Here is an 18,490-nt window from a genome sequence, read left to right on the forward strand (position 1 = left end):
TATAGTAAAGTGATAACAAAGTCTGATTTTCTGAGGACTGAGTCTGAATATGCCCTCCAAAAGTCTGAAAATGCCTTCCAAAAGTTCAAAATGGCCACACCTGGGCACAAACAAGTGGTTGGGAATGAAGTTTCATTCTGAGAATAATTCTGAAAATGGTGCTTTAGACTTGCAACAGCAATGGTGTCCTCACAAATATCTCTTTAATAATAATGCCAAAAATAAAGTTGCCTTGGCTGGAAACAATACTTCAGATCTGGAACTTCAATGTCCCTGGAAAGGACCACCATTGGTGCCCTCCAGTGATGTCAAATCTTTCCAACAATGGCACCAAACAAGCACTTAATTAAAATCACAGCTATCACCAACAATGGCACCAAATAGAATGCTCACTAGTCACCCTCGAACCAGCAATGAACAAAGTCACAGCTCCCAGCTATGGTGGCACCAAACATAAAAATCGTCTCAATCAGCAATGGCGCCCTCCAAAGGTGTTTGCAAATCAACTCCAAAAATGGCGAACTAGAACACTTGAGCACATTTGAACCTACAAACCAGCAATGGAGCTCTCAATCAGCCACAATCTGTCAAATCAATAGCAATATACTAATATTATAATGTTGGCTGAATGTATTTATTCATGTTTTTGCCTTGAGAGTTCACCACACAAGCACTGTGGAATAAAAAAAATCACTTTATATGGGCTTGGTGGAAAATCAATTCACATTGGGATAACACAACTTGACATTAAATGAATTTCACTTGATCATTAAATGATTGTGACAAGGCAAAAATTAATTAATTTAGGGCACACTTGTCATTAAAAATTTAAAATCCTTCATTGCATTAAATTCTAGCCACCTGGGGAAAATCAATCCCTTTTTGGACAAATAAATTCACTTAAAGTCATCTTAACTCATCACATAAAGCCTTGGAGGGAAAACGACCTTCATTTGGACACAAAAATTTCAATCATTTTGCTCAATTTGTCCACAAATTGGCCCCTAGGAGAAAATTGATGGCCATCTGGACTGTTAAAATTCATCAATTCATGCAAAGGCACATCCTAGTGGAAAATTGTCCTTCATCCGGACTCAACAACTTGTCAAAATTTGTCAAAATGATCTCAGGGAAAATCAATTTCCATCTAGACAATAAAATTTCATTAAAATTCATCAATTCTTCCTAGTGGAAAAACGTGGTTCATCTAGACAACATAATCTTGTCCACACTTAACTTTGTCTCACTCATTTTCTTCCTCTGGTGGTGATTCGAACCTCATCTAGACAAATTATAGCACTTAACTTAGTCATTTTACCCTTGGTGGAAAAACGCGGTCCATCTGGACAATTGCAGTGGAAAATCCAAATGCATTGAGACAGAGTCCAATTTGCCTTCAAAACTTGGTGGAAAAATGCCTCCCATCTAGACAACTCAATTTTATGCCTTATTTTCATGGGGGAGAAATGTTTCCCATCCGGACTATGATTTTTTTCACACTATAAATTCCCATACATATCAAATTTTATCATTTCACATCGGGATTTTCATCATTTTAACTGGATTTGAGTGGGGGAAAACAGGAGTCCATCAAGATTTTGTGCAAATTGACCTAACTTAACCTCCTAGGAGCGAAAAAATGGCTCCTATAGGACACTTTGGCGCTCTAGCACAAAAATCTCACCAACTCGCAACACTTAGACATATTTATGCTCAATTCACAACTTGTTGCAATCTCAGACTTGGGCAAAATTTAGGATCACGAAAACATTTGGGGCATTTAAACATATGATCCTATTGACTTCAAAACTCAAAACCCAATTTGCACATTGAAGGCCCCTAGGAAAGATCATTTCAAAAACGAGACTCAGGAACCTGAAAGCTCAAAATTGTTGCCTGACTGCCAAAACTTTAAACTAACTAGACGTGGAAAGCAGGAAAGAGGGGGTCCACATTTGCAATGGGGCAATGTGTGAAAAGGTCACAACAAGTTCCAAAAGGATTGTGATAAGTTGTGTTTGATAACTCTCTTATTGTTATCATTATGCTCTGGTTTTAGCAGTTCTCGAGTATCTATCACATGTGTTGTTGTCTATCTCGAGTATCTATCACATGTGTTGTTATTGGAAGTATTTGTGTTATGTTTTTAAGATTTTTTTCTTAGAAATAGTGTGTGCACTCAATTGCACTATCACGGTGTTTAGCACCACATTCTACCACAATTGAGAGTTATAGCTTGCGGTTTGGAAGTTAAGTAAAACTACATATAAAGTATCATATTCTAGAGTTTTAGAAGTTGAGCTTCAGTAGACAAAAAGTTAGAAGTGGCAAAGTGTTCATTGTGCTAGTTGGTTGACTGTGTTGATATTCCTAATTGATGCACTAGAGGATTGTAATGTGCACTTGCCAAAGGTAGTATGTGGATGTTCATTGGGGCTAGTTGAATCTATGTTGGGTAAGTGTTGTGACGTCTTCACACATCGCCCCATTGCAAATGGGGACCCCACCTTTCACTTTTTAGAGTAGAAGTTTTGCCTAATTTCCTAGTGTTTACCTTTGCCGATGAGAGGGTTTTGAATTTTGAATAGGATCATGTGTTTAAAATGTCAAAATGTTAGAGTGATCCTAAGTTTTGCCTAAGTCTAGGGGTTTCCTTAGGGTTTTGATTTATTCTTGCTAAGTGTTGCATTGACATTTGAGCGTTAGCGTGTTTTTGAACGTCCACGTCAGTGATTTTTGAGTGCCAAGGTGTTTCGGGACCTTTAGGAGTTGTTTTCTCACTCCTAAGAAGTTATTCAAGTTGATTTTGCACTTTATCTTGATAGGTTTCCTTGTTTTTCGCTCAAGATGAGTTTTATTGAGTTTTCAAGTTTCCTAGTGGTTTTGAGTGGAAAAATCATCATATTCCGGATGAAAATCCATTTTCTAAGGGTCAAAAGGTCAAAATTCCAGACTAGAGGTGCTTTTCCCCTCATATTCCTAACTACCCATGATTTTCCCCACTCAAAATCTAGACTTGACATGGATTTCCCTTGGAATCCAGATATGCCTTATTTTTCCCCATTCAAAATCCAAACGGGGGGCGATTTTCCACCAGGATGATTAAATTTTTGTCTATGTGTTGGAATTTTCCTGACTACCTTCGAATTTCCCATAGGGAGTGTGGATGAAGTTGCGGATGACTTAAGTGAGGATTCTTGATGACAATCGATTTTCCACCAGAGCTTTCATGATGAGATTTCATGGATTTTAATGCGGATAGTGATTCCAGACCTTAGGCGAATTCCACAAGTGATGATTTTGACAATTTTGAGTCCGGATAATTGTCCAGATAGGGGTCAATTTTCCCCTAGAGGCAAATTTGTGCAAGTTTGATGAAGTTTTGTCAAGATTTTTATCCAGACATGGGGCGATTTTCCCCCCAAGGGCATTTTAATGATTTTTAATAATTTTTCATTGGGATTTTTATCCCAAAAGGGGGCAATTTTCCCTTGAGGTTAATTTTGATCTAAATTTTGAAATATTTTTAGTAAATTGACCCAAAATTTAATTGTTTTTAACGTGTTGACGATTATTTAAAAAATTAAAAACAATTATTTAATGACTTGCAATGTTTTAAAAAATTTTAAAATATTATTTCTCAAGCAAGTCGATTTTCTCACAAGTGTAAAAGAGAAAAAGTTTTATCCCACATTGCTTGTGTGGTGGAAACTCAAGGTGAAAACATGTTTAAAAGAGGGGTGACCAGCATTAAAATATCATTATATTTGCTGAGTGTGATTGCTAAGTTGCTAATTTGGGTGATTTTCTCCAGCTAGGCGATTTTGGTGAAGTGTCTACTTGACAAATTTGGAGCTGAAAGTTAGTTTTGTTGTTCATTTTCTACCTATTCCCAGCTGGGCGATATTTCTTGGCAGCCTTGAAGCAAGTTTTTTAGAGTAATTTTCAGATTTGGGAGGTGGCGCCACTTCTCCAAGTGGGGTGATTTTATTTGGGAGATCATTCTTCCCCATTTTTGGTACATTTCCTCCATAGTTGTGGGCTGCCATTGTTGCTCCTTGCTGTTATAATTTTCAGACCTGAGTTTTCCTCCATTACTGAAGATTATTTGGACTCCATTTTTAGCTTTTTTTGAATTATTCTTCATTGCCTAGCTTTTCCACACTAAGGTGATTTTGTTTGGAAGTCATTTTGGAGTGTTTTTGGTGGCATTTTCAAGTACACCATTGTTGGTGTGAAGTCTGAAACTCCATTTCCAGTGTGTCTTCGGACTTATTCTCATTTCTAGCCACCTCTACACTAGAGAAATCTCACTTGTGCATCATCTTTATGAGTTTTTTGGGCATTTGGTGGAGCTTCCATTGCTGATCTAAGTCTGAAACTCCATTTTCAGATTTTTCTTCAGACTTAGATATCCATTACCAGCCCTTTGTTTATGCCCAAATTTGACAAACTTCACTTTGGGAAGGTGAAATCTATCAAATACAAGTGTTTCTTATGACTGTGACAAGTTTAAATGACTGATTTATTGAAGTTGCATGTTGTCTTCAGACTGAAACTTCATTTCCAGCCATAGAGTAGTGCCCAGATGTGACCATTTCTGAGTTTTGAAGGTCAAAATAATTCAAATGTAAGCATGTGACATGGCTGTGACCACTTCCAGCCATTGATTTTCATCATTTTCAGTGTGTCTTCAGACTTTTTGGAGCCATTTTCAGACTTTCAGAGGGTGTATTCAAACTTAAGAATCAGAAAACTAGACTTCAATACACCATTTTATGAGTATTTTCAGACATTGGAGGGCGTATTCAAACTCAGTCCTCAAAAAATCAAACTTTTATTACAAATTTGATTGAAAAAATTGGTCACTTTCTGAGTGTTTTCAAACCTCCAAGTGATATTTTCAGACCTAGACATTCATTTTTGGGCTCCAAATACTTGATTTTCTGAGTTTACATGGGTGTTTTCGGACTTAGCAATTGTGATCAAACTTGTCCTAAGTCTGAAAATCAGGTTTTCTTCAGGAAAATCTTCCAGATTTCCATCTAGACCTTCATATTTTCCAGAATTGATGCTACAATTTTCTAAGACTACCTATCACAAGATGAGACAAATGTCAGGAACAAAGTCTTGATGGTGTCTCAATGTCCTCTCCATCGAATGGTGATCAGAGCAACACAAAATTTTCAAGGACAATGAGTCCGGATGAGGGTCGGATTTCCACTGAAGGGCGAAATTACAAAGGAAGGAAGTTGTCTAGATAGACATCAAATTTCCACCAAGTGAAAGAATGGACAAGGATAATGCGGATGGTTTTGAGGACTAAACCGTCCCTATGCGGATGGATTTCCCACCAAGGTTGAAATCAGGTTTATCACATGGGTGTTTGATTCAATGATTGTTTTTTTTGCAGGATTGTTATGAGGAAAGGAAGCATGATGATCAAGGCTTGAGGTGAAGGAGGATGCACACAATGTGGATAAGGAAGATCAACACTTCAAAGATTGAATGAGGATTTCAGGACTAAGATTTCCAAGGACGAAGATGAGGACTAGATCAAACATGAAGAGAAAACTTCACCTTGATGATGAACAAAAGAAGGAAAGCAAGTTCAAGATATGAGCACAAGGGATTTCACATCAAGAAATCCGAAACTACATCAAGGAATTCCAATATCAAAGAGCTCCAAGGAAGGAAATATTTCAAGATTCCAAGATTGGAAAATTTTCCAAACATTGAGGAAATAGTTCATGGGGAATTCCTTAACATAAGGATGGAATGCAAAGTATCATAAGGAATTCCAAACATTATGAAGAAGAGCAATGTACAAGGCAAATTGATTAAGTGTAAAGGCCAAGCTAAGGTGGCATCCTGGTCACCATTCGTCCAATCAAAGGGTGCCAAGTCAACATTCATTCAAGGAGGGAATAGGTGACACATGGCGCTACATCAAATATTATTTATCTTACCTACCCTTGTTTCTTATTGGCCAATGTAATGGTGGTTGTACAAACCCTAATTAGGGTTTTATCTTGTAATCTTGGCCATTGATCTTGAATCAATTTGAGCCATTCATTTGTTTTGAGGCTCTATATAAACCCCGTTGCCTCTCATTTGTAAAGGAGAGTTTTTGTAGAATTGTTGGTATATGCTGCAACTTTTGAATATAAATCATTGTTCGACTTGATAGTGATTTTGTCTTTCAAGTGTTGTTTTGCATTCAAGTTTCTCAATTCCTCCAAGTTCGATTAGAATTTTAGATTAGAATTTGTGTTCATGTTTGTTAGATTGAATGAAAGAATTGTTGAGTATATTTGTGTGGAATCTATTAATCCATACCACTAGCCTCTTGCTGATTGTAAGTGCGCCTTGCATGGTCAACGGGAAATTTATGCAAACTTAACTTCGATTATTACATATCCATTGTTATGCATCAACTTGGAAGGTCTCAATGCTTGATGGTAATAGTTTGAAAATCTATGAAGTATACCTTAGATGATTGCACTAAGCTCGTGTCAAAATATGTGCGACTTGATGGTGAGACCTTGCCTAGTTTGATTCCACTAAATTTGTTCATCATTTCCTACATTCCTAGGCTTAGAATAGATTTCCTGAACCCTATTCTCTTTTATCACTTTTTAGAAAGTCTTGTTAGAATTAAGTCCAGAGCTTCAATGCAAAATCCTAAGTCATTGGCATACCCATCCTAATCCATGATAAGATTGAGCATTCATGTACAATGTAAGTCCCCTTATGATTCCAGCATTATCACATCAAACCATTGAACTTATCCACATGTCAAGACCTGACATTTCGTAACCTTGGAGTTGTCTCATTTGATCGTGAAGCATAGCATTTGAGAGCCTTTGTTCAAGAGAGGATAAGATACCTTGATATTTTATTCCGTGTTCGTATGTGCATAAAAATACATCAACAATAAGGCATAGCATTGCAGTTTGGAAGTTAAGTAAAACTACATAGAAAGTATCATATTCTAGAGTTTCAGAGGTTGAGCTTTAGTAGACAAAAAGTTAGAAGTGACAGAGTGTTCACTATGCCGATGTTCCTAATTGATGCACTAGAGGATTGTAATGTGCACTGGCCAAAGGTAGCATGTGGATGTTCATTGGGGCTAGTTGAGTCTATTGGGTAAGGCATAGCATTTTCCCACTCTTAGAGTAACGTGTGTGCTTTTGGACTTGGCTTATTACACTTTTGGTTTAAGGATCATTCTTGTGGCCAACTTGCAAATATTGTAATCATGTTCTAGTCTGACTTGTGAATTATCATTGCAATGCATATATGTCATTCATATAGGTTTATTCCTAGTGTCTTTGTTGTAGTGATTGTGTGAAAGGTGTGGTTGATATGCGAGTATATGGGTGATGATGAATGAGTATCATCTCAATCATTGTGCGCAATTTCTTTTGAAGATCTTATGCACAACATGAGGATGTTCTAAAAGTTGATCAGATTAGGAAGAACATAAGTATTCAATGTTGAAGGTCCACATTAAATCTCTTATATTTTGTTTGAGGTTGGTGTCTCACATGTTGAGTTAGTGCTTAGATATTGGATTAGGAGAAAGGTCAGCATTACATCTCTTATATTTTTTTTGAGGTTGGTGTCTCACATGTTGAGTTAGTTCTTAGATATTGGATTAGGAGTTTGGAGTCTCCTATAGGTTGGTGCCTACAAATGTAATTCGAGATTGATGTTTCTGGTAGCCTTATTATATTCCTATGAGACTAGATTTGGGTAGTAGATCCAAGCAGCTATTCTCGCCATGGTTTTTTCCTTTTGAGTTTCCACATAAATTTGGTGCTCATTTATGTGAATGTGTGCTTATGTTCATTATTTGATAAGTTGCTTGATAATTAAAGAAAGACTATTAAATGCCTCTAATGTCAATTCGGGTTTGAGGATAGTTGTGATGCTTTGAGAAGTTATTAATGATAATTAATGTTCAATCAATATCACTGCCCCCTCCCTGCCACTCCTAGTATATCTATGTGCTTAACAATTTCTTCCAAGTTATGCATCCTCAAGCCAAGAATATAAATATATTAGCTGGGACTTATTTTGAAAACTAATTGATTCTATGTTGTCATTGTCTCCTTCTAGACATGAGGCTCTAGAAAGTCTTCAATGTATTTGTACTAGGCTATCAAAAATAAGGAACAAATTATGACTGATGCAATATGTGGCATTGTGTTGCTCAAGTTTGAGAAGAATATGTTTTGATCCTCAGGTATTTATAATTCACATGAAAAGACCCTATGTGTAACCCTCAAAGAATATTAAATGATGCTCAAAAGGAGTGGAAGAAGATTCAAGCAGATATGCTGTAACATTTTTTTGTTTTTCAACCTGAAGATACTATAGATAATTGATAGGTATAATTAGGGAGATAGTAAAAACTGTTGGTATTATAAATTGCATGAATACAAAGAATGATGTTGTTCCACACAAAGAATTGAACTTTTGATACTACCTTAGCGAAGATTATATTTATAGCTCTAATAAGAATTAAATATCTTCCAATTGATATCCATGTAGGTAAAGGAACAACATTTTAAAAGGATTTCAGACAATGAAATAAACCAGAGAAGTCAAAATTTCAAGACATTTACAAATAAAATCAAATTCAAGCATTTATAAAATCACATTAGGAGACACTTCCTCAAGGTAAATTTTATGATCTCGTACTAAACATTTTCCATAAAATTGTGGCCTTTCTTTGGGGCCATGGGTACTGGCATCTCCACCAGTCACATCTGCATCAATAGAATGCTGGTGAAGGGTACGTGGCCATTAAAAAGAAATTTACATTGCCCAAAGAATGAGGGGCTGGAAAAAAAAAAAACATTCCCATGGAGATTGATAATCTGCTGTGTGACAACTAAACCTACAACACAAAACCCTAGAATACAATAAAGATTGCAGAGCAGCTAACATTTCAACATCCCTAGTTTTAACTTCTAAGTCTTAGAAATTGGAAGATAAGATTTAGGTTGCACAAACTTGAATTATATAGAAAAAATATATAAACCATTACAAAGAATCACTATTTGTCAAAAGCATAGTTTATCAGTAATTCAAAATATTTTACAGCTTTCTTTTACCTTTCTCATGCTTATTTCCATTTATATAAAAAAATAATAATGAAATGTTTTGAACACTCACAATTGTAATGCAAATTATGTGCAGGGTGGTAGTTGAGAAGTTATGTGACTTGGTGGACTTCTGGATAACATTCAACGAGCCAAATGTGTTTGCTTTGACAGAGTATTGTACTGGTGGCCAGACAAATCTATTCCAGGCCGCAGCAACGGTTTTATCTCGGAGGGTTTTCAGGAATGTTATAAACAGAATGGCAACAGCTCATATCAAGGCATATGATATTATTCATGACATAAGGTGGATGTTTCTAACCTTAACTTGAGTTGACGTGCAAATAAAGTGTGAATCTTCTTGTCATCACAAATTTGTCAATCTGAAGCCTGTGGTAATTATCAAAATCGTCACAGAACTTGAAATCCCAATCTTTCTTGTAATGCCTTGGCTGTTGATTTGGAGCTTCAGTGCACCTTTTTTTTTTTGTCATTATCAATTTATCAAGTCCGTTTAAGCTTCTTTTCCCACGTTGCCATAGCAATTTGATCTCAATCCGAATTTCATGTTCAACTCTGGCTTGTTTCCAAGAGCCTTGTTACCAATGGAATAGCCAAAGTCCAAATAGTAAAGATTTACAGTTTCTGGATGAATTTTTTAAGGAAAAATGAACTGTAAAAGAGAAGCTCCTTTATCAGCTATCGGAGTTGACATTGTCAGCAGAATTTACATTGAAGTTTAAAATGCTGTTCCATGTTTTTTAAAATACAATGTAGCTGGGAGACAATTTTTCATTTGTCCTCGTCTCTTGGGAGTAAACATTTGTTCTAAACCAAGAGTCTAGTATGGCAAGTCTTCCCTCATACAGTTATAGCATGGTGGATTTGCAACAGATATATGATGTACGTATCCCTTTTTATGCTTCTTGGTGTGTATTTTTTGGGTGCAAGGTTTGAACAAAAGAATTTTGGACCTTATTTTCATGGTTCGATCTTCTTGATGTATATCCCTTTTTATGCTTCTTGGTGTGTATTTTTTGGGTGCAAGGTTTGAACAAAGGAATTTTGGACCTTATTTTCATGGTTCAATCTTCTTGATGTGTTTTCTGGAAATTATTTATTTTGCTTAAATAAGCGAACGGTCTCCTTGTCCAGGATTGTTTCCTCAGTAATAATACAGATAGTTGTCCATAATTTAGTCTAATAAATTTGTTGTTAAGTAGCATGTACACAAGGTGTTGTAAAATTATGTTCAGGGAGGTACAGGAATACTGTCAAATAAATATTTATATATTGTTTCTTTTTTGGGCTTCAAATCAGAGTATTAATGATCTAATATGATCTAGTCGTGTCCTGCTACGATTGTTTTATTTTAAACATTACATCCTCTGTTAGCCTGCATGGGTAGGTGAGTTGGCTTGGGCCGTGGGTTTGCTCCCCACAGGGGATTAGTCTCGCCTCAGCTCGCCCCTTGATTGGGCGCTGGGCTGGGTCGCAGGGATACCCCTGACGTATCAAAAAAAAAAAAACATTACATCCTCTGTTCTGCAGCCAATAATTTCTTAGTATATATGGACAGTAAACCTTGGTTTTGAATTCACTGAGTCTCTTTTATTTTTTCTTGTCTTTACACAGTGTATTTCAAATGTCTTACATTTGAGGTCATGAAAAATAAAATTCATTCTGATTAAGTTGTATTTGTGGGTGTCATATTCTTTGTAGACAAAAGTCATCAAGAAAATTGGATGTTGGAATTGCACATCGTGCTTCTTTCATGCAGCCATATGGTCTATTTGATATGTCTACAGTCAAGTTTAGCAATTGGATGACAAACTGTACCTATGTAGACATTGTTTGCAAAAAGCTGGATTTCTTGGGGATAAACTACTATGGGCAGGTATATATGGCAAGCAATCTTTCACACCGATTCATTGTATAATTTCACCTCTAATTTTAAGCCTGGAGAATTTTTGAATTTCCTTTTCCATGCAGAAGAAATTTAAATCTCACACATGTTGTCTTCAATTTTGTCCAGGAATTCGTATCATCTTTTGGATTGAAACTAGTTGACAATGAGGAATACAGTGAAGCAGGAAAAGGCATATATCCAGATGGTTTATATCGAGAGCTCCTTGAACTCCACAACCGCTATAAGAAGTTCAATGTTCCTTTCATTGTTACTGAAAATGGTGTTGCTGATGCCACCGACTACCTTCGAAGGCCATATATTTTGGAGCACCTCCTTGCTGTGAAAGCAGCCATGAATAAGGTGTTCATTTTGGTGTTGCTACTGTAGTCTGTATCTAATTGCAAATGCTAAACAGAAAAGCTCTATTCATAAGTTGTTGTCTGTTTTAAATATTATGCTGTAGCTTTTTCTAGACATGTTCATAACATGTCTATCCTGTCATTTGCAGGGTGTTCCAGTCAAAGGCTACTGCTATTGTGCCTTGTCTGACAACTGGGAACGGGCCAATGAACATAGCCTCCAATTTGGTCTTGCTTCTATTGACTGTGAAAGAAACCCAAAGCTTGTTCAACGTCCATCATATTATCTTCTGTCTGAGGTATATATGAACAAGGAATACGAAATATTAGATTTTTCTTGTAACCTTGTTGTAAATTGATGTAATTAATTTCTTCATAAAGTATAGTATATGCAACTGTCCAAAAACAAGCAAGGTAATATAACAATAATGACATCTATGTTATAAATGGTGATTAGTTCCCTTTCTTATAACAGTTACTTAAAATTGTTAATTTCAAAATGCAGTGCATGAGTAATATCTTCTTTTTACAAATATATATAATTCATGGTTGAACAATGAAATTTAGCATACTCTTTCAACTTCCAGGAACATGTAATGCCTGTTAGACTGCTAATCCTGAATTTATTTATTTTATTTCTTTTGATAGGTAAATATCCTTGGCAGGGTGTGCTTTGACTTAGATGCCACGACCAAGGGGTATTTGTTCAAACATACTCATGTAGAATTTTCACATGACATCACTCATTTGTAACCAACACTTGGAATTGGATGTGGTAGTTTATTTGAATCAAAATTCAAATATATACATCAATTGTGTAACATGCGTATGGGGAATTTGAATACGGATCTTCATTATGGATGCACCTATTGGTATTCAATGTCGTAGGTTCCCTAATCCCTAAAGCCAGGCTATTTCTAAGCGCTGAGGGTGCCAAATTCAAGGCAAAAGACCTTCAACTTATGATTAGGTAAAGACAACAATAGATCAATTGGATCAATTTGGGTAATTCCTTAATTTGTTTTAGCCTTTGCTAGGCCAAGGGGGTATTCTTTGAGGTGCTAGATTAAAGATAAGTATAGAGATTGACATTAAAATAAACCCTTCAATAAACCATATCCATTACATAGGCAACTCCCATTTAACTGCCACCAAGTGCCTATATGTTGGGTTGATAATATACAGATTTACACCTTCATAAAGTAAATAAGAAACCATGTAAAAGAATCTGAAGATGTTTCTTTGATAACCCCTAATGATATAGTACACACCTGTACATGGATGCAAAGAAAAACATCAAAGCACACCTCGTTTTTGAGATAAAGCTCATATAGATAACAGAGGTTGAGCAATGTTGGTGGAACATCAACACAGTATAAAAACAAAGACTGATTTTTATTATTTTGAACATGTTGGTGAGATGGGTGTGTTTATCAGATTATCTACTGAGGGCAGTGGACTCTAAGCTTTCTAAGCGAAACAGAAACATGAATATAGCACACTTTATGATACCTTAATGAAGGGAGCAACCACAACCATACTCCTCAGTCCCACACATAAGCTAGGGTCTAACCGTCTAAGCATGCAAATTAGTAGGTAAATAAAATTGCATAACATCCAATTGAACATACTCTATAACAAACCTCATGTGATAAGATGCCCTGCAAAAGATTTGCAAGGAATTTTACTACCTTTCAGTTTACAAACTAGTCAAAGATAACATTCAAATCAGCAAATGTGATGAGGGAGAAAAATAAGACCATTGAAAATCCATGCAATATTCATGGAGACATTCAAAAGATGTAAAAATTGCATGTTGAATCATTCCATAACGATTACAATATTATATTACATAATCTAGGAGAAAACCTACAAAATTACAATCAAAATACCCTAAACCGGTAAACCCATTATAGGAAAACACCTAATTAGTCTGCAACCCTTTCTCTTTCTGTCTTGGTCTGAAACTGTATTTTTCTTATTCTTTCTTAATTGAAAATATGCATATATATGTTTTCCAACATCAACAAGCAATCTTGGGGGAAGAACTATGGTAATTCACAAGTGGACAAACCACCCATGTGCATCATCTTCACATAAGCATGCACTTGAAAGTTTGAACCATGCCCCTTGCATTAATAACCATATTCCTTTGTATACAAAGCATGTCTATGAGAGGTCCACACAGAGGCCTTTGAAAGAATTCCTTTTTATGATCGCATCCATTTGAAACCATAAATGGAACCTGTGTCATGGAAGGAGAGAGATAGGGTTTCTTGCTCGAACAGCTGGAAGAATTTGTATGCTAAAGGGAGAAGAAAGTAAAAGAATCTCAAAAGCTTGAAATACAGTGTTTCAAGGATTTGAATGGATGATATGTTGGGGAAAAAAACACTAAAATCAAAAATGGTATGCTGGAAAGGGAGACCCTTCTAATGAAAGGAAATCGGAAAAGAGGACTTTGAAAGAGATGCATGCAAGGAAGAGGAATCCTTTAAAAAGGGAAACCCACATACCTTGTAATGAAGAGAAATGGAAAAAAGGTACTTTCAAGGAAATGCATGCAAGGAAGAGGAACCTCAAAATTCTACCCAAGACTAGAAATTGATCAAAAACCTTCACACAGAGAACCTTGCCTTGGACATTTTAAGGTTTGATCTAAAAACCTTGACACAGAGAAATTTGATCTAATTTGATGCAGTGTTCGCAAATGCCGGTTTCTTGTTCATTGTCACACTAAAATGGATAAAATTTACTGCTAAATGTCTATTTGTGTATTCTATATTCATTTGGTTTCTTTTGGACATGTGTTCATCCTTGGAAGCTCCAGCCCGAGGCTGCATTGTAAATAGCCTCTGTCATATGAATCAGTTTTGGTAAAATAGAGAAAACAAAAGCAAGTACTGATATTTTTTATGGCAGGGAATTTTACGTATTCAAACTGTTTTTTGCAGGTTGCTAAATCAGGGTCAATAACCAAAGAACAAAGGGATAAAGCTTGGGCTCAACTACAAAATGCAGTGATGCAAGAAAATATCCACGTCATTTACCTGGGAATTGGTGATCAAAGCACCACATCTCTAGGTACATCTCTCTCTCTCTCTCTCTCTCTCTCTCTCTCTCTCTCTCTAGGTAGATGCAGAGAGTTTTTTATGTTGATTCAACAGGCAACTGTTTTTGACCATTAATTGGTAAAGGCTTGCAAACATATTTTCTTGTTCAACTAACCAATGCAATATAATTTCTGTTGAATCTTGGTTTCCCAGTCTCCCAATGATTATATTGTAGGATGGATACAAATAAAGATGTCAAAATTTTCATGGACAATCTGCCTAGAAACTATTGAAACTTCTGTCCTAAGGCAAAAAAATTCATGCACCCTCTATGTTCCTAAGAAATAAATTATGGTAAATTTTGGGGGACTTGTCCACCCATTATATGAGTTCCACAGTATGGAGAGTTACAGATTTATTGAAGTACATTAGGATGCACCTAGAGCATTCTATAACATAGTGAGAGTTGCAAATATAATGTCAGATAGACAAATTTCATTGTTGGGGGTTCCTGTTGCTTCAGAATTGCTGTAAGTATGGTTAATCATTCTAGATCTCTAGATAACAAACCTTCTTGAGGTGATCAATCGCTATAAATTTCAAATTAACAACTAAAACCATCATTCAACATGTTGGATAAGTGTTGTATATTTTTCATCTTAAACTGGTATTCTCATTTTTCAGAAAAAAATTGGACATTATTTTGGGTTTTTTATATTTTTTCTCATCTTTTAAAGCACTCATATTTATGTTTTTTCATAATTTATGTAATCTGTAAAATCACTTTCAATGTGGTTAATTTAACTGTGCTGGTTTTTAACTGGTAAGAGTTTTCCTAGGTGAAACATTGTGTAATGTGTTTTGCTTTATGCTAATTCTCTAATTTGCATTAGATTGTATATGCAATGCTTCTTTTCAACATGTTTATTAGGCTTCTAGGATCAAAGGAACTTCACACTTCATCTCATTATTCATATTTGATTGTGAAAAGCAGAAGAATTGCTTAATCAATGTAAATGAGGAAACGACGTATTTTTCTTTGCTTTGTCATTTTGTCTTATTTTATGTATAATGTGTATTGGACCATTGGTTATGCAGGTGCTGTGGAAAAAAGGGTTGTAAGGTCCTTTGTTAAAAAGGATTGGAGGTTTGGTCACTACAAACCAGATGGTTTAAGAGATCCTTTGAGTTGCACCATTAGATATTTATGGAAGCTTCCATCCATGGCATTTGAAAGACATTAGAAACCCTAGAGAAAGTCCTTCCTACAATTATCAGTAAAAACTTATAACTGAGACTTTGCTAGATAACGAGAATGCAATTTTTTATAGAAAGAAATATGTACATAAACTTCCCAAGGATTGTTAATCCAATATTCAATGTACAAAAACTATCTGTGCACTGCCAGTCTATAATTTAAATGTCAAACAAGCTTGTTGCTTGAAACAATATGATATCTCTTGCATATTAAAGATTGATTCAAATGTATATATTAGAGGTAGGTTTTACTGATAATATCATTATTTGAACATGTATACCCATTGCCTACAGTTGGCTTGTTGGCTTGGACACAGTGGGCTAAGAATTAGGAAATCTTGGACAAGAATTGGCAAATATTTGAATAGATGATCCACTTTGGCTTGAAATTTATGTCATCAATTTTCTATCCAGGGATTTCTGATAGAGCTATAATCCATTTTTCATGTTTGCATCTGCAACTTCTTTTTGCACAACATTCATCACTAAGTGACAATTAAGAAAAGTAAGCCATGGTGTAATTAAAATAATTTAATTACTTCTGACATTATGGTGGCGTTCTGGAGGGTCTGTTAATCATACCACTTTTAACATTTAATTCTGCATTTGATCCCCTCGCACTTTGGTGGCCTAAAGCCCTTTTAATGTCTTTCACATGTATGGAAAGAAGAAAATCAAAGTTTGTTCTCAAGTCAAGAATCTTGGTATAATATATAATTGAAGAAAGCGGATACAAAATGAAAGCTATCAATTCGTAACGTTCAGTGCAAGGGACTGAGAGAATGATACAAAGACTCGTTCAGTGCAAGGGACTGAAAGAATGATACAAAGACTCTTTCTATAAACTGAATTTTACTTTGACAAGAAAGAATTTTTAAATTGTGACCCTTGCCCTTTCATTTGCTGAGGTCATGCTGAGGCTGATCTGTGAAAACATGATCTATGAAGTGAAAACAAAAAGCCCACTTGAAGAAAGATGTAGAGTAAAACTTTAATCTAGTTTTCTATATATGCTTTAAAATAACTTGTATAATAGAAATATCAAAATCAAAATTAGTTTCTTTCCAATTCAGTTCATGATAGAAAATAGAAAACAGCTGGAAAATTTTCAAACGGTAGAAAATAGCTGGAAAATTTTCAAACGGAGTTGTCCAAAAGATTGTTTCTATATTCTTTTTATATTCTCAATAGGCAACATTCCAATTTAAATCCAATTTAAGTCGCTTGGAATGTAAAATTTTCCAGGCCAAAATTTGAGTATCAAAATTAGCTTTTGATTTACATATTTGACCACTCATTTTGATTTAAACTTTGAAGCTAAATTTGCATTTCCACTTGTGATTAAGACGAGGAAGGGGCCACTCATTCGTGAGTCAGACGAATTCAAAATTTTATAAAAAGATCAAGAGGAACTAAAGAATACTAAAGAATACTATCTTTTGAAAGTACAAAATTCAAAATTTTATAAAAAGATCAAGAGGAACTAAAGAATGCGTAACCTTTTTTCGAAGAAATGCATAATTAATTAAGTGATGGGGTGAAAAATAATTGAAGGGGAGAAAAAATTATATTTTTGGAAGTACAAAATTTTATAAAAAGAAAGACAAACTAAAGACTACACAACTTTTTTTAATAATGAAGGGGCAAGATGATAGTCATCTCCAATCCTCCAAAAAAGGAAGTACAAAATTTTATAAAAAGGTTAAGAGGAACTAAAGACTACATAAAGATCACTCAACCCATAATGCTCTATACTACCAAGAGGTCTAATTAAATAGGAATTGTCTTTGAATTAGTTTGATATAGAATATTTTCTATAATTGAAAAGCCATAAAAAAGTAAGATAATTTTTTTTTATTTTTTTAAAATGATCTATAGGTGTACATAGCCATGAGTGTTCATAACCTAGAAAATGATGGAAACCAAAAAAAAAAAAAAAATTACCCATGTGGCCATAAGGAGAGTCATGCAAATGTGAGCGGAGATTCGTGCAAATGTGAGCACAAAGTTCATTCGTGTTGGGGTTATACATGAGAAAATATCTATTTGTGTAATTTAAGACAAATTTACTGACTATAATACCTATATTTTGAAAAATCCATTTAAAATATGCCAAGAGATATCACGGGAAACTTAACCTTTATTATAATTATAATTGAATTTTGATAGGTGATGGCATCTATGAAGTTCATTGGATTAACAATCAAATCTGTCCCTGTCCCATAACCACTAACCACTGTAAAAAAAATTTCCTGCTTAACATTAATTATTAACTTAATCAACCAAGTATATCATATTTAATTTAGAAGTGGTGAACTTCAAACTCAACATTAATTATTAACTTAATCAACCAAGTATATCATATTTAATTTAGAAGTGGTGAACTTCAAACTCCTGTGTTCACCATGGTGGCAACAACTCGATGTCATAATACATGCTTACACTTTATAGGGTTAATTTTCCATAATTAGGTTTGTCCCTAGACCTAAGACTTGAGGATTCACTCCTAATGACCATGCCTATGTATCCTCTCGTGGGAAGTTAGAGGCTTCATAGTTTGCACTCAGAGGGAGTTCACTCTCTCATCTTCACAAGATCTTTGTCTTTATTTAAACGCTAACTATTAATTAAGTGAATCTATTAACTTAGTCTCATCACAATAAAAAGATAACCTTTTCCATCAAGTGTCGATTTCATGTTCAACATTACTAATCATTATTGTTCAAACATACACATATGCATAAGGCTCATATCACATATCACATACCTAATGATTGTCACAAGCAGGTCACATATGCA

General features: G+C 35.1%; 1 protein-coding gene across 11 annotated transcripts in view; it reads left to right on the forward strand.

Annotated features, from left to right (window-relative positions):
- LOC131064723 (galactolipid galactosyltransferase SFR2, chloroplastic) overlaps positions 1 to 16,089 on the forward strand; it is a 49,807-nt gene extending 33,718 nt beyond the window's left edge. For all 11 annotated transcript variants that reach the window (XM_059210846.1, XM_057998973.2, XM_057998974.2 and 8 more), the window contains 6 exons: positions 9,211 to 9,420; positions 10,836 to 11,010; positions 11,149 to 11,382; positions 11,531 to 11,680; positions 14,336 to 14,465; positions 15,533 to 16,089. In XM_059210846.1, the coding sequence (XP_059066829.1) occupies positions 9,211 to 9,420; positions 10,836 to 11,010; positions 11,149 to 11,382; positions 11,531 to 11,680; positions 14,336 to 14,465; positions 15,533 to 15,678 (1,045 nt within the window). In that variant the 3' untranslated portion in view covers positions 15,679 to 16,089. The remainder of the gene's footprint in view (positions 1 to 9,210; positions 9,421 to 10,835; positions 11,011 to 11,148; positions 11,383 to 11,530; positions 11,681 to 14,335; positions 14,466 to 15,532) is intronic.
- Positions 16,090 to 18,490: the final 2,401 nt, after the last annotated feature.

Source organism: Cryptomeria japonica, chromosome 8, assembly GCF_030272615.1.
Source record: "Cryptomeria japonica chromosome 8, Sugi_1.0, whole genome shotgun sequence".
NCBI classification, from domain to species: Eukaryota; Viridiplantae; Streptophyta; class Pinopsida; order Cupressales; family Cupressaceae; genus Cryptomeria; species Cryptomeria japonica.